The sequence below is a fragment of the Macaca nemestrina genome, chromosome 15, assembly GCF_043159975.1.
Source record: "Macaca nemestrina isolate mMacNem1 chromosome 15, mMacNem.hap1, whole genome shotgun sequence".
In the NCBI taxonomy this organism is placed as follows: domain Eukaryota; kingdom Metazoa; phylum Chordata; class Mammalia; order Primates; family Cercopithecidae; genus Macaca; species Macaca nemestrina.
The window spans coordinates 117,799,815-117,814,690 of record NC_092139.1 but is presented as its reverse complement, the minus strand read 5'-3'; the positions used below and the strand labels follow the sequence as shown (position 1 = coordinate 117,814,690).

General features: G+C 57.7%; 1 protein-coding gene across 5 annotated transcripts in view; it reads left to right on the top strand.

Moving 5' to 3' along the window:
- Window positions 1-1,608: 1,608 nt before the first annotated feature.
- LOC105489766 (tubulin tyrosine ligase like 8) overlaps window positions 1,609-14,876 on the top strand; it is a 37,856-nt gene continuing 24,588 nt past the window's right edge. For 2 of the 5 annotated variants that reach the window (XM_071080788.1, XM_011754837.3), the window contains exons 1-8: window positions 1,609-2,003; window positions 3,451-3,552; window positions 5,585-5,676; window positions 6,250-6,388; window positions 7,177-7,250; window positions 9,197-9,325; window positions 10,654-10,768; window positions 11,234-11,368. In XM_071080788.1, the coding sequence (XP_070936889.1) occupies window positions 1,670-2,003; window positions 3,451-3,552; window positions 5,585-5,676; window positions 6,250-6,388; window positions 7,177-7,250; window positions 9,197-9,325; window positions 10,654-10,768; window positions 11,234-11,368 (1,120 nt within the window). In that variant the 5' untranslated portion in view covers window positions 1,609-1,669. The remainder of the gene's footprint in view (window positions 2,004-3,450; window positions 3,553-5,584; window positions 5,677-6,249; window positions 6,389-7,176; window positions 7,251-9,196; window positions 9,326-10,653; window positions 10,769-11,233; window positions 11,369-14,876) is intronic. The other 3 variants (XM_011754836.3, XM_011754839.3, XM_024795387.2) reach the window with 2 other exon arrangements.

The following is a 14,876-nucleotide window of genomic DNA, read 5'->3' as shown; positions in this document are numbered from 1 at the left end:
CTTTCCTTCTGGTCTGAGAACACATGAACATTTTCCCTTTACTGCCTTCGGGTGTATTGACTGGTCCCCCATGGGCTGCTGGAAAGGCCCAGAGATTCATTCTGTGGCCTGGGGCCATCAGGATCAAAGAACCAGGAGGCCTGGGAGATGCAGTTGGATGGGGCTGCCTGCTAGGGGCTTTGAGGACCCTCCCAGGTTTCCCACTGCTGAGCAGGAGTAACTCTGGCTGCCAAGATACCGTCATGGTGTTCACAACAAGTGGGATCATTATTTTCCACCGTTCAAGGGGAATGCAGGCAAGACGTCCCCCCAGATGCTCCGAGAGGGGACAAGCCAGTCCCCCTCTGCAGCCCTCAGCAGCTCCAGAACGACAGAGACAGGGGCCGGGCAAACGCTTTGGCCACGGTCCCAAACAAGCGCCACTGTGGGAGAGGAGAGGCCACCCTTCCTGGCACTGGATGCAGACCCCACCCCGTCTGCAGGACCCTCCCACCTCCCTGCAGCTTGGAGGCCGGTGGGGTCTGCTCCTGGGAATGGGGTGGGAGCCACAGGGACAGCACTGATGTCTTCTTGGGGGTAGACCAGAGAGCTCAAGTTTCAGAGCCAGAATTAGGCACTTGGAGCGTTTTTACTGGCTTTCACTTTCTTATTTTAGAGCGCTTAAAAAATCCGGACAAATGGGGTTTAAAAGAACTGTCTCTTTCAATCTACGTTTTGGTTTAATATGCTTGAGCAATAAACGCTGCCTTGTAGACGTGGCTGTGGCTGTTTAACGTTGGGTCTCAGCGGGTCGGCTCTGTCACTACTGGAAACCTCGGGACACAGGGAGGAGGGTGAAGGGAGGGCCAGCTTTTCACTCACTGATTTGTGTAACCCCTAGAGGCCAGTACAGGGGGCTGGTGAGAGCCCAGTGGCATTCCTGGGGGAAGAGGGAGGGAGCTGGGAAGGAACCACCCCGGCCAGTGGACGCAACTACTCCCTGCCCCTCAAGTCCCCCACCAGTCCCTTCAGAGTCGGGGCAGAAACTCCCTTTTGGGGTATCTTGGGAAGTTAAATGCAAAATAAAGTTGATTTAAAACCAAAGACATCTAGGCTTTGGAAAGTTGCCACGAGTGAGGGTCCTGGTGGGGCGGGTGTGTCTTTCCTACCCCCACCCCGAGGTGCCGGATGAGACACCAGCTACCCCTGGCAGGGTGATGAGGGGTGGGGTGATCTGATCTGCGGGGTCGGAGGGGATAGGACACGGGCCGTGTGGACCTGGGTGGGCTCAGAACACCCGGGGGACAGCGGCGTGGAACCCCACGAGTGGTTCTGCGGGCACCAAGGCCCCCCCAGGTTCCACCGCAGGACGGGGGCGCTGCTGCGGTCACCCCATCGCCCCCAACAACCAGGACCCGCAGCGCGTAGCCCGGGAGGAGCGAAGCGTCCGCGGCGTCCTCACCCCGCCGCTCCAGCCTCGCGTGGGGCAGGGCCCAGGGAGACAGGGTGGCGTGAGGGCCCCGGGGAGGGCGAGAAGGCCCGGCGGGCCCAGGAGGCCTGAGGGGAGGGGCAGGATGTGACCCGCGGGTCTTTGTGACCTGGTGGGGGATTGAGTGTGACCTTCACAGGGGGGCGCGGGGCCGCAGCGCGTGACCTGGGGCTACACTCGGGCCCTCCCGGGGCGGACACCATGGCGCGCACCGTCCCGCGCCCCGGACCCCGCAACCGCGCCTGCTCCGACAGCAGCCCGGGACCCGGACCCCAACCCGGGCCCAGCCCAAGCGCCGCCGACTGCTACCGGTCCGGGCCCGCGCCCCCCGCACGCCGCAGCCCCCAGCGCCCCCGCGTCCCCCGCCGCCCGCGCAGCCCCACGCCCCGGGGCCGCCGCCGCCGCACAGCCCCAGGCTCCGGGCCCAGCAGCCGCCGCACCGGGGGTGCACAATGCGCGTGGCCGCCCCAGCACGTTGCCCCGGGCAACCCCAGGACGCCGGGCGGCGCGGTGCGAGCCACTGACCCGGTCCCCGGTGAGCACGACCCCCCGACCGCGGAACCCCAGGCTCGTCCGACCGGATCCCTCCCCCACACCTGCCTTCGGAACCCCAGACCCGCCCCCCACATCTCGAAACCCAGGCTACAGGCTACCCCCTCTCCCCGCCCCGGGCTTCCGAATTCTAGATGCCTCCCTCTAGGAATCCCAGACTCGGAATCCTCGCTCGGAACCACAGAACTCCCCCTCGACACCTGCCCACCTCTACCCACCCGCCCGCACTCGAAAGCCCAGAGCTGTTCTCCCCACCTTCCCCCATCTTCTGGGAACTCCACAACTGTCCACTCCCCTCCGCCTTCAGAACCCCATACCTCTCCTCATTAGCCTAGACCTGCCCCCCCAGCCCAGACCTCCCCCTCAACCTAGACCTGATCCCCAATTGAGACCTGATACCCACAACCCAGACCTGACCCCCAATTCCCAGACCTGCCGCTCAACCCAGACCTGATATCAAACCCAGTCCTGACCCCCAACCCCAGACCTGATCCCACAACCCAGACCTGACCCCCAATTCCCAGACCTGCCACTCAACCCAGACCTGATATCAAACCCAGTCCTGACCCCCAACCCCAGACCTGATCCCACAACCCAGACCTGACCCCCAATTCCCAGACCTGCCGCTCAACCCAGACCTGATATCAAACCCAGTCCTGACCCCCAACCCCAGACCTGATCCCACAACCCAGACCTGACCCCCAATTCCCAGACCTGCCACTCAACCCAGACTTGATACCAAACTCAGTTCTAACCCCCAACCCCAGACCTGATCCCACAATCCAGACCTGACCCCAACCTAGACCTCACCCCAACCCAGACCTGACCCTCAACCCAGACCTGACCCCAGTGCAGACCTGATCCCCAACCCAGACCTGATCCCCAATCCCAGACCTGATCCCCCAACCCAGACCTGATCCCCCAACCCAAACATGATCTTCCAACCCCAGACCTGATCCCCCAACCCAGACATGATCCCCCAACCCAGACATTATCCCCCAACCCCAGACCTAATCCCCCAACCCAGACATGATCCCCCAACCCCAGACCTGATTCCCCCAACCCAGACCTGATCCCCCAACCCAAACATGATCTCCCAACCCCAGACCTGATCCCCCAACCCAGACATGATCCCCCAACCCCAGACCTGATCCCCCAACCCAGACATGATCCCCCAACCCCACACCTGATCCCCCAACCCAGACCTTAATCCCCAACCCAGACCTGACCCTCAACCCCAGACCTGATCCCCCAACCCAGACATGATCCCCCAACCCCAGACCTGACCCCCCAACCCAGACCTGACCCCAACCCAGACCTGATTCCCAACCCCAGACCTGACCCTCAGCATGGGCCTCAGAACCCTCTCCATCCCCAGGGCCCCCTACACCCTCCCGGTTTCCGCATAACCACCACACCCTCCCCTCTAGGGTCCAGAGGAGCAAAGGGCGAGCTGTCGGAGGCCAGCATGGAGCCAGAGAGGAAGGGGCTCTGGTCGGCTTCTTCCAACGGAGACGGGAGAGAAGAAAATAGTGCGTATCGTGTATTGCCTGCGTACCAGCCACTCGCCCAGAGCAGTGCTGCAGCTCCCGAGCTCAGAGGCAATGCTGGCTGCAGCCTGCTGCCAGGAAATCGGGGAATCCGGGGGCGGGCACTTCACTGAGCTGTAGAGCCAGGTGCCTTCTCTTGGGCAGTCCAGGTGTAGGACCCCAGGAGTGTTGGGGGGCGCTGGCTCCTGCCTCCTGCACCCCGATCCCACTGTCCAGCTTCTTGGGAAACTGGGAAATTAAACGTGTGGGTGTGAAGGGCTCCCTTGGTGGGTCATGGGGGGCCCTGTACTCGCGTTTCTCTTCCTTCCTGCCCTTGCCCTCTTCAGGCTCCTCTTCGTGGGTAAATGCTCCCTAGGGGTCAACGCCTGGGTTACAGGGTGGGCTCATGCTTAGCTTTAGAAGCTCCCCCAACCATTTAAGGGCCCAATTGAGAGCTCCGGTGGCCCCCCACCTCCGCCGTGCCCACCAGCAGTGGGTGTCCTCACTGCCACTCCGGGCACTCTGGTGGGTGTGGTTTTAATTTGCATTAATTAAATCTCACTGGTTTTAATTTGCATTTCCAGACAGCTCAAGGTGTTGAGCTGTTTTTCACCTGATTATTGGCCATTTGGAGCTCTTCCTTCCGGAGTGTGGTTCTGGGTCTGCAGGCCGCGGTGAGATTGCTCTGTGACCTCACGGACTTGGAGGAGTTCTCTGTATGTCCTGGATACACGCTCTTTGTCAGATGGATGCAGCTTGTCAGTCACTTCATGCTTCCTTTTGATAATCAGAGCTTCTTAATTTAATTCAATTTATGTTTTTTGAGACGGCGCTGGTGGGAGTGCAGCAGTGAGGACGGCCATAGGTCACTGGCATCATCATCTTGGTTTTGGTGGGTCTTAGCCAGCTTCTTTTTTTTTTTTTTTTTTTTTGAGACGGAGTCTTGCTCTGTCGCCCAGGCTGGAGTGCAGTGGCACCATCTCGGCTCACTGCAAGCTCCGCCTCCTGGGTTCACGCCATTCTCCTGCCTCAGCCTCCCGAGTAGCTGGGACTACAGGCGCCCACAACCGCGCCTGGCTAATTTTTTGTATTTTTAGTAGAGACGGGGTTTCACCGTGGTCTCGATCTCCTGACCTTGTGATCCGCCCGCCTCGGCCTCCCAAAGCGCTGGGATTACAGGCGTGAGCCACCGCGCCCAGCCTTTAGCCAGCTTCTTTACGGCAACCTGTTTTATATCAGCAGGGTCTTTATGACCTGTATCTTGTGCCAACCTCCTATCTCATCCTATGACTTACAACGCCTTCACCATCTGGGAATGCAGCCTCATTTTACCCAGCCCCTATTCAAGATGGAGCTGCTCTGGTTCACACACCTCTGACACTTCTACCACCATTCCGTGGACCAGCGTCCGGCCACACGCCCTCTCTCACAGCTCTGGTCTCCATCACTGTGGACTGTGGATGAATTTTGCTGGCTTATGGATGGCGCCTCTCAGAATATGCCATTTCATGTCTGGCCTCATCAGAGGCATGTCTTTTTTTTTTTTTTTTTTTTTTTGAGACACAGTTTCACTCTTGTTGTCCAGGCTGGAGTGCAATGGCGCCATCTCAGCTCACTGCAACCTCCACCTCCCAGTTCAAGTGATTCTCCTGCCTCAGCCTCCTTAGTAGTTGGGATTACAGGCATGAGCCACCATGTCCGGCTAACTTTTGTATTTTTAGTAGAGACAGGGTTTCACCATGTTGGTCAGGCTGATCTCGAACTCCTGGCCTCAGGTGATCCGCCCGCCTCGGCCTCCCACAGTGCTGGGATTACAAGTGTTAGCCACTGCGCCCGGCTAACTTTTGTATTTTTAATAGAGACAGGGTTTCACCATGTTGGCCAGGCTGGTCTCGAGCTCCTGGCCTCAGGTGATCCGCCCGCCTCGGCCTCCCACAGTGCTGGGATTAACAGTGCTGGGATGACAGGCGTGAGCCACCGCGCCCGGCCTTGGATGCCTTATCCTTTGATTTGATGTCCTCTTTCTCTTTTGCAGAATTAAAACAAGGAATTTCCCAAGACTTGGCTTCTTCCTCCAGATTAGACAGATATAAGATAGCAAGGCAGTTAACGGAAAAAGCTATTAAGGTAAATGCTCCCTGGGACTCAGTGGGGAGGGGGACATTTTTTTAAAAGGACATTTGTTTTGGGACTTGGAATCTATCTGTCTGGTCTCTGACGCACTGTGTCCCCGAGCTGCAGCCTCTTCCCTGTGGGGACTTGGCTGACATTACCTTTTATTTACTTACTTATTTTTGAGATGAAGTCTTGCTCTGTTGCCCAGGCTGGAGTGCAGTGGCACAATCTCAGCTTACAGCAACCTCTGCTTCCCGGGTTCAAGCAATTCTTGTGCCTCAGCCTCCCGAGTAGCTGGGACTGCAGGTGCATGCCACCATGCCCAGCTAATTTTTAGTAGAGATTTATTTAGTAGAGATTGTATTTTTTAGTAGAGATGGAGGTTTCACTGTGTTGGCCAGGCTGCACTCCAGCCTGGGTGACAGAGCGAGATTCCATCTCAAAAAAAAAAAAAAATTACATTATTGGGTGATGGATGCCCCCACATCTTAGAAACCAGCACTAAAGAGCTTATCCATGCAACCAAAGTCTGCCTGTCCCCCAAAAATGATTGAAATAAAATAAAATATCCTCTTGCCATTTTAGGAGAAGAAGATTTTCTCTATTTACGGACACTACCCGGTGGTCCGGGCCGCTCTGCGAAGGAAGGGCTGGGTGGAGAAGAAGTTCCACTTTTTGCCCAAGGTCATTCCGGATGTCGAGGACGAAGGTGCTGGGGTTGCTGGTAGCGTATCGGAGGCGCGCGTCTCAGTTCAGGGCGTGTGTGTCTGTCACAGGCAGGGGGAGTCGGCACTGGCCTGACTGTGGTGCCTGCCCCTTGGTCCTGGTGTGCCTGATGGGGTGTCTCCGACCCCAGGTCTCCATCGCCCTCCTGGCCTCACTGCCCCAGATGGTCGTGCCAGGCAAACTCTTTCAAGTCCCCAGCCCTGCTCCCTTCTCAGAGTCCCTGTGGCCCCCGCCCAGGCCTCCTCCTGCCCGGGCGATTTCTGTCATCCTCTCTCTGCCTGACCCCGGCCGTCCCTCCTCCAGCCCCAGGTCCCCGAAGTCCACTCCTCAGGCCCCCGCGGCGCTGGCTGCTCCTGGCTGACATCTGCACAGCTGTGTCTGTGTCCTCTCGGCCCCATTGAGACCCGAATCAAATGTCCCCCTCCTCCTCCACCCTGCCCGTGGCCCCTCAGCCTCTATCACTCCCACCCCCATCCCGGGCTGTCTCCACCGTTCCACACCCGGGGACACCTGGGCCTCCAGGAATCCCGGGCCCCCAAGCCCTGTCACAGCCCTGGGGAGGTTCGATGCAGTGGACGCTCACTGGATGTATGGGGGCTGCCAGAGCGCCCCGAGCCTGACTCAGGACCCACAAAGGCACCTGCTCCACCAGGGGAAGGCCCCACCTGGAGCAAGGTTTCTGGAAGTAAACAAGTTGCTGTCCTACCTGTGGTGGTGGTAACGGACACGGCGTGGGAAGTCTGGCTGAGGCTCCATGTTCAGGCCTCCCCTGTGTTTCCTTGGCAGATGTTACATGTGGCAAAGTCAAAGAAAATCAAGAAATGGCCTTGGAGAAAACAGACGACATCCACAACGTGATGGTACGTCCCCTGCGTGCATCGTGGGCATCCCCTGCATGCATTGTGGTCAGCCGCGCCTCTCCAAGGCTTCTCACACCACCACCCTGCTCCATGCCCACCCGCCCATGTCCTAGGGGGATGGCAGCCCAGCGGGGGCAAAGCCCCAGTCACAGCAGGGCCCCTTGACCGGGCAGCAGGACCTGGCCGCCCCCAGGGGTGGGGTGAACCCTTTGGTGCTGGATGAGCCGCTGTGCAGTGAGTGGACCCTGTCCTCCCAGCTCCCCTCCACCCACACCAGGCTGGCTTGCCGCGTGCACGTGGAAGCTGAGGGCACTGAGGCCCAGCAGGGCTTGGACAGCTCGGCTGGTGTGTTGCAGGATGGGGCCTGGCCAGCGAGTGAGCTGGGGTCTCCAGCAACACGGCAGTATGCGCCTCCCCACCTCCCCAGCCCAGCCTAGTCCCTGAGGGCTCCCAACCCTCCACCATAAAGAGGACGAAAGAGAAACCAGAGTGGGAGGCGACATTTGCAGTACTTAAAATTTAGAAGATCAAATGTCCAAAATATATGAAGAACTCACAAATCAGTAATGAAAAGACAAATAGAAAAATGGACCCAGACTTGATGAGGCGCCTCCCACACGACCAGTGAGCTTGTCCTTCCAGGTTCCTGGAGTCAGTGCCTTTCCCATAGAGCGTCGTGGGTGCTCCAGCGGCTCCCACAGGTCCGTGGGCAGTGGTGTGGACACAACAGAACATTCCTCACTGTTCCGGAGGCTGGAGTCTGGGTCGGGGCAGTGTGGCTGGGCTCTCTGAGAGTGTCCTGCTTCACAGACAACTGGCTTCTCTCTGCGTCCTGGGGCCTCTTTGTAAGGGTGCAAGCCCATCGTAAGGGGCTCAGGCTCCTGACCTAATCCTAAAGCCCGCCTCCTATGCCATCGCCCTGGGAGTGAGGATTATAACACATGCATTCCGGAGAGACAGAAACACTCTGGTCATTGCGCCTGGAGGAGACAGCTGCAGGTGGCAGTTACCTGGTGGGGGTGGCTGGGGAACTTCAGCTCTGTTGATGATGCTGTTTCTCACCCCTACAGTGGTTAGTGGTTAGCAGTTAGTGTGCTATTATTTACACACACACACGTACATATTTTTTTGCGGGGGGGCGTGTTGTAAGATGGAGTCTCACTCTGTTGCCCATGTTGGAGTACAATGGTGCGATCTCAGCTCACTGCAACCTCTGCCTCCCAGGTTCAAGTGATTCTCCTGCCTCAGCCTCCCGAATAGCTGGGATTACAGGCGCCCACCACCAGCCTGGCTAATTTTTGTATTTTTAGTACAGACGAGGTTTCACCATGTTGGCCGGGCTGATCTTGAACTCCTGGCCTCAGGTGATCTACCCGCCTTGGCCTCTCAAAGTGTTGGGATTACAGGCGTGAGCCACTGCACCCAGCCTGGTTGGAATTTTGACTTAACAGATGCCATTTTGTAAACAGAAAAGCACCAACCACACACCCCCAGCTCCACGCCCAGCCCCTCTATCAGCAGGGCAGGAGCGGGAGGCCAGAGCCTGGGGCTCAGGGAGGGGTGCGCAGGGCCCACAGTGCAGGCCTGGGGGCTTCCGTCCTGGGGACTGTGAGCTCTGGGTTATGAAGTGTCGTGTCATCTCGACAAGTGGTGCATCCCCACACCCACGTAGACCCCGTGTGGAGGGCTCAGGCCCCACCTGCAGCCCCACATCGGGGTGGCTCCCCAGAGCCCGAGGCCCCTCCGTGGAAACCCTGCGTGGTCCTGGTTGCGCCCCACATCCCGTGCACAGGAGGACCACAAGGAGCACTGCTGCCCGCAGCAGAGCCCGGCTGGGATCCTCACGCTGCACGCCATGTATCCGCTGATGGTGGCCTCGCTCCGTCCCATCCTGGGTGGTGTGAATGTTGGATGTTGAGCATCAATAAAGACATTTTTCTTGCCAGTCTAGGTTGGTAAAAAACGAGATGCCGTACCTCCTCTGGACCATCAAGAGGGACGCCATTGACTATCACAGCCTGACCTGCGACCAGATGCTGAACCACTACGCAAAGACGGCCTCCTTCACCACCAAGGTGAGCTGCTTGGGCGTGGCGGGAGCCGGCAAGGGTGGTGGGGAGGGGCTTCTGCAGCCATTAGGGACCCTCGGTGGCTGGTCAGTGACCATAGGTGGCCATCGGCAGCCACCAGCCACCTCCTGGGCGCCTCCCAGGACTCCTGGTCTAAGGCCGTGGCCAGAATCACTCAGTGCCCACCCCACCCCCTGCACCCCTGTGCCCTTTGCTCTGTGTCTCTGGGTGAATCCGGAGCCACAGAAGCCCCTTCCTCAGAGCACAGAGGCCAAAGATGGGGCTGAGTGGGGGCCGCCACAGGGCTTTGGATGCTGAAAGGGCTGTGGGTCCCCAGGGGAAGAGGTGCCGTTCCCCGCAGCACTGGGCACTCCCCCACCTCCCCCAGCCTCCAGCCCTGCACAAGGCAGCTTCCATACCCTTCCCACCAAGGCCCGGGGGTGGGGCCTGCCCAGGACGCAGGGTGTGGGGACCCTGCTGAGGGAGGGGTCCAGGAAGAGGGGCTTCCCTGGCACAGAGGTCCCTCTCAGCAGTCCAGGTGCGGCTGCCTCAGCACAGCGTGGGGCGGAGGCTCCCTGCTGCACCTAATACCCCAGGGTCAGGCCAGCGCCAGTGCTGCTTATGGAAACACGGCCCCTTCAAAGACCCTGTGTGCACAGCCAGTCAGCGTGTGCTGTGTTTTCTGGGGGGTGTGCACAGCCAGTCAGCGTGTGCTGTGTTTTCTGCGGGGTGTGCACAGCCAGTCAGCGTGTGCTGTGTTTTCTGGGGGGTGTGCACAGCCAGTCAGCGTGTGCTGTGTTTTCTGGGGGCCGGCTGCTTTTTTTCCTTAACACGGTGACAGACCAGACATTGGGGTGCGGGGACTTCACGATATGCCTCTCTAATGGCCAGTGCTGCATCATGTGTGGTGGGCAGTGCTGGGCGTGTGGCCGCATTCCGGGTCCTGCAGCCGGTCCTCCCTCTCCTGGGGCCTGAGCTGTGGGACATCCTGTGGCCCGTTTAGGGGCCTGGAGGGAGCCCCAGTGCCCACCACCCTCGGTGCCCTCAGCTGCAGCCTCCCCATTCCCCGGGACCTGCCACGTCCCCCACTGCCTCAAGGATGCGTCTCAGCCTGGCTTGCACATCCACATACCCACTGCTGGGACCGGCTGGAGGGGGCGGCCTGGGGCCCTGGGGGACCGTGTGTCTGGGGAGGGGGAGGGATCCGCCCTAGGGGTGCTGTGTGGTGCCCCATGGCCAGGCAAGTCCGAGGTGGACGGTCTGTCCTCGCCTTGTGAGCGAGGCGGAGCTGAGCTGAGCTGCCCCTCGTACCTAACGTGCTGCTGTCTCTGGAGATCGGGCTGTGCGTGAACATGCGGAGCCTGCCCTGGTACGTCCCGGCCAACCCCGACTCCTTCTTCCCACGCTGCTACAGCCTCTGCACCGAGAGCGAGCAGCGGGAATTCCTGGGTAAGTGAGGAGATGGCAGAGGACCCCAGGGCGGTCAGCAGAGAGGCTTCTAGAAAGATCCCCCGGCACTGAGACAGACTGATGGGGCCGGGTCTGAGGACAGAGGACCGGAGAGAGGCCTCCCATGGCCATGGTCGTGGCAGTACAGGGGCCGGGGACCCCGGGGAGGGAGGGCAGCAGGCAGGGAGTGTGTGGTCCTGCACTAGGCCTGTGGACAGCGCAGCGAGCAGCTGGGGCGAGGCAGGCTCCATGGTTGGAGGCCGAGGGGTACAGTTGGATGGCTGCAGTCACAGAGGCGCTGCAGGGAGAAGGACGGGCAGAGTGGGGGTGTGGGAGCAGGCCTGGGCCCCACCGGCTGTGAGGGCGGGAAGTGGGGCGGGTCGGGGAGCCTCCATTGCCCTGGCCCCATCTCCAGTCCCCAGTCCCGGCTTGGGCAGATGGGACGAGGCCGTGCTGTCCTTTCAGAAGACTTCCGGCGCACCATGGCATCCAGCATCCTCAAGTGGGTGGTCAGCCACCAGAGCTGCAGCCGGAGCGGCAGGAGCAAGCCCAGGGGCCGGAGGGAGGAGGCCGGAAACAGCGACCTGAGCAGCAGGCAAGGTGCGCTGGGCCGGGGCAGGGCAGGGCCAGGCCACCAGAGCTCGGGGACTCCACAGGGTCCCTCCCGCCTCCTGGGTGTGGTCAGTCCTGAGGGTCGTGGCAGCCGGGACCGGATGCAGCGATGCCTCAGACTGTCTCGATTCTCATGGCAAATGGGTTTTCTCTTCTAACCGTGGGGCTGAACGTCAAAGTCACCCCGTTTGTAAAGCACCTGGCTGTTAACGCAGCCCTGGGACGTCTGAGTCCCACACTCACCGCCACAGTCCCGTGCCGTGGATGTGGTTCCAGCCTGTGGTCAGAAGCCTGCCCTGCCCCACGGCCACCACGACGCCACATCCTGAGTCTCCCCAAAGGGGCCCCAGGGAGAGGACACAGGAAGCCCCAGGGAGAGGACACAGGAAGCCCCAGGGAGAGGCGCCCTGGGTGGCACAGGGATGTGAACCAGCCGTCGTGTTTTTGGACAAAACCCAAATCTTTTTTGTGGTGGTTGGTTTTAATAAAATGTACTTTCTAGGGCAGTTTTGGGTCACAGCACAGCTGAGCAGAGGGTACAAGATTTGCCACACCCTGCTGCCCCCGTGCCTCCCCCACCGCCAGCATCCCCCACCAAAGCAGTGCGTTTCAGCTGTTGACAGATGAACGTTGGTGCATTAGACTCTTAGAGTGTATTTGAGCAAACAGTGATTTGTGCCAATCAGACGGCTGCAGGGCTCCACCGAGGGGAAAACCCTTCTAGGTAAACGTGGAAACGGAGGAAATAAATCCTGATTGGTGAACGCTGGAGCGGTGGCCTTGTTTGTGCTGAGTGACAACCCAGCTGGTTGCCTGTGATTGGCTGTGCTTAAGTTTCGTTTTCAATTCTGAGTTAGGTTGTGGTTTGCGTTTGTCGGAGACCAGGTCACTTGGGCCACCTCAGTCTGATGGCCTCCTAATTAATGGTTTTTTTTTTGAGATGGAGTCTTGCTCTGTCACCCAGATTGAAGTACAATGGCGTGATCTTGGCTCACTGCAACCTCCGCCTCCTGGGTTCAAGCGATTCTCCTGTCTTAGCCTCCCAAGTAGTTGGGTGCCCAGCACCACACCCGGCTAATGTTTTGTATTTTTAGTAGAGATGGGGTTTTGCCACGTTGGCCAGGCTGGTCTCGAACTCCTGACCTCAGGTGATCCACCCACCTCGGCCTCCCACAGTGCTGGGATTACAGGCCACCGCACCCGGCCTAATTAATGATTTTAACACAATTGGTGAACCTACAATGACACATCATGGTAACCCAAATGGTGTTACACATTCTACAGGTTTGGACAATGTATGATGCCATGTATCCACCATTCCAACATCAGACAGAGACGATCCCTGGCCCTAAAACTCCCTGTGCTCTGTCTCTTCATCCCCCTGCCCCGAGCTCCTGGCTACCACTGATGTTTTTCCTGTCTCCATGGTTCTGCTTTTTTTTTTTTTTTTTTTTTTTTTTTTTGAGACGGAGTCTCGCTCTGTCGCCCAGGCTGGAGTGCAGTGGCGCGATCTCGGCTCACTGCAAGCTCCGCCTCCCGGGTTCCCGCCATTCTCCTGCCTCAGCCTCCTGAGTAGCTGGGACTACAGGCGCCCGCCACCGCGCCCGGCTAATTTTTTGTATTTTTTTTTTTAGTAGAGACGGGGTTTCACTGTGGTCTCGATCTCCTGACCTTGTGATCCGCCCGCCTCGGCCTCCCAAAGTGCTGGGATTACAGGCTTGAGCCACCGCGCCCGGCCCTGCTTTTTTTTTTATTTTTATTTATTTATTTATTTTTTTTTTTTGAGACGGAGTCTCACGCTGTTGCCCAGGCTGGAGTGCAGTGGCGCGATCTCGGCTCACTGCAAGCTCCGCCTCCTGGGTTCCCGCCATTCTCCTGCCTCAGCCTCCTGAGTAGCTGGGACTACAGGCGCCCGCCACCGCGCCTGGCTAATTTTTTGTATTTTTAGTAGAGACGGGGTTTCACTGTGGTCTCGATCTCCTGACCTTGTGATCCACCCGCCTCGGCCTCCCAAAGTGCTGGGATTACAGGCTTGAGCCACCGCGCCCGGCCAGTTCTGCCTTTTCTAGAATGCCATTTGGTTAGAACGACGTAGCATGGAGCCTTTTCAGATGGGCTTCTTCGACTTAGTAATACGCACTTCAGATTCCTCCAGGTCTTTTCATGACTTGAGAGCTCATTTCTTTTTAGGGCTGAGTAATATTCCACTGTCTGGATCCACCACTGTTTACTTGTCTATTCATCTACTGAAGGACATCTCAGTCACTTCCAGGTTTTGACTATCATGAATAACGTTTCTCTCGATACGATATCTGTGTGCAGGTCTTTGTGTGGCCATGAGTTTTGAATTCATTTGGGTAAATACCAAGGAATGCACTTACTGGGTGGCATGGCAAGAGTATGTTTCATTTTGTAAGAAACTGCCAGACTGTCTTCCAAAGTAGCTGCACCATTTTGCATTTCCACCAGCAATGAGGGAGAGTTCCTGTTCTCCACATCCTCACAAGCCTTTGATGTGGTCAGTGTTCTGTTTGCAGCATTCTCCTGGGTCTGTATTAGTGTCTCATTATTGTCGTGATTTTGTTGTGAGACAGGGTCTCACTGTGTTGCCCAGGCTTATCTCAAACTTTCAGGAGCAAGCGAGCCTCCTGTGTCAGCCTCCCAAAGTGCTGGGATTACAGGCATGAGCCACTGTGCCCAGCTTCCATTTCCTTGTGAATTTCTGAGGGTATTTTATAGAAAAAACTTGTAGATATGGAATTGCTAGTCCATAGCGGTATATGATATCGAGCATGTGTTCATATGCTTGTTTTCCATCTGTATGTATTTTCGGCGAGGTGACTGTTCAGATTGCTCATTTAAAATTGTTTCCTTGCTGGGTGCGGTGGCTCACACCTGTAATCCCAGCACTTTGGAGGCTGAGGTGGGTGGATCACTTGAGGTCAAGAGTTTGAGACCAGCCTGGCCAACATGGTGAAACCCCATCTCTACTAAAAATACAAGATTATCCGGGCATGGTGGTGCACACGTGTAGTCCCAGCTACTCTGGAGGCTGAGGCAGGAGAATCACTTGAACCCAGGAGGCAGAGGTTGCAGTGAGCCAAGATCTTGCCATCCGGCCTGGGCAACAAGAGCAAAATTCTGTCTTAAAAAAATAAAAATAAAAAATAAAATTATGTTTTCTTGTTGTTGAGTTTCAAGAGTTCTCTGTATACTCTAGGTAATATTCCTTTATTAGATGTGTGCAAGTATTTCCTCCCAATCTATGACTCGTCTTCTCGTTGTCTTGACATCCTGATATTGTCCTTTACAGAACAGAAGTTTTTCATTTTAATGACGTTGAACTTATCAGTAATTGCTACTGTGAGGAGCTGAGGGTCTGGCGGCGGGGCCCACTGAGGAGCTGAGGGTCTGGCGGTGGGGCCCACTGAGGAGCTGAGGGTCTGGCGGGGTCCATGTGTTTCTTGTGAGGACATAGCACTCACAGAGCCATTGG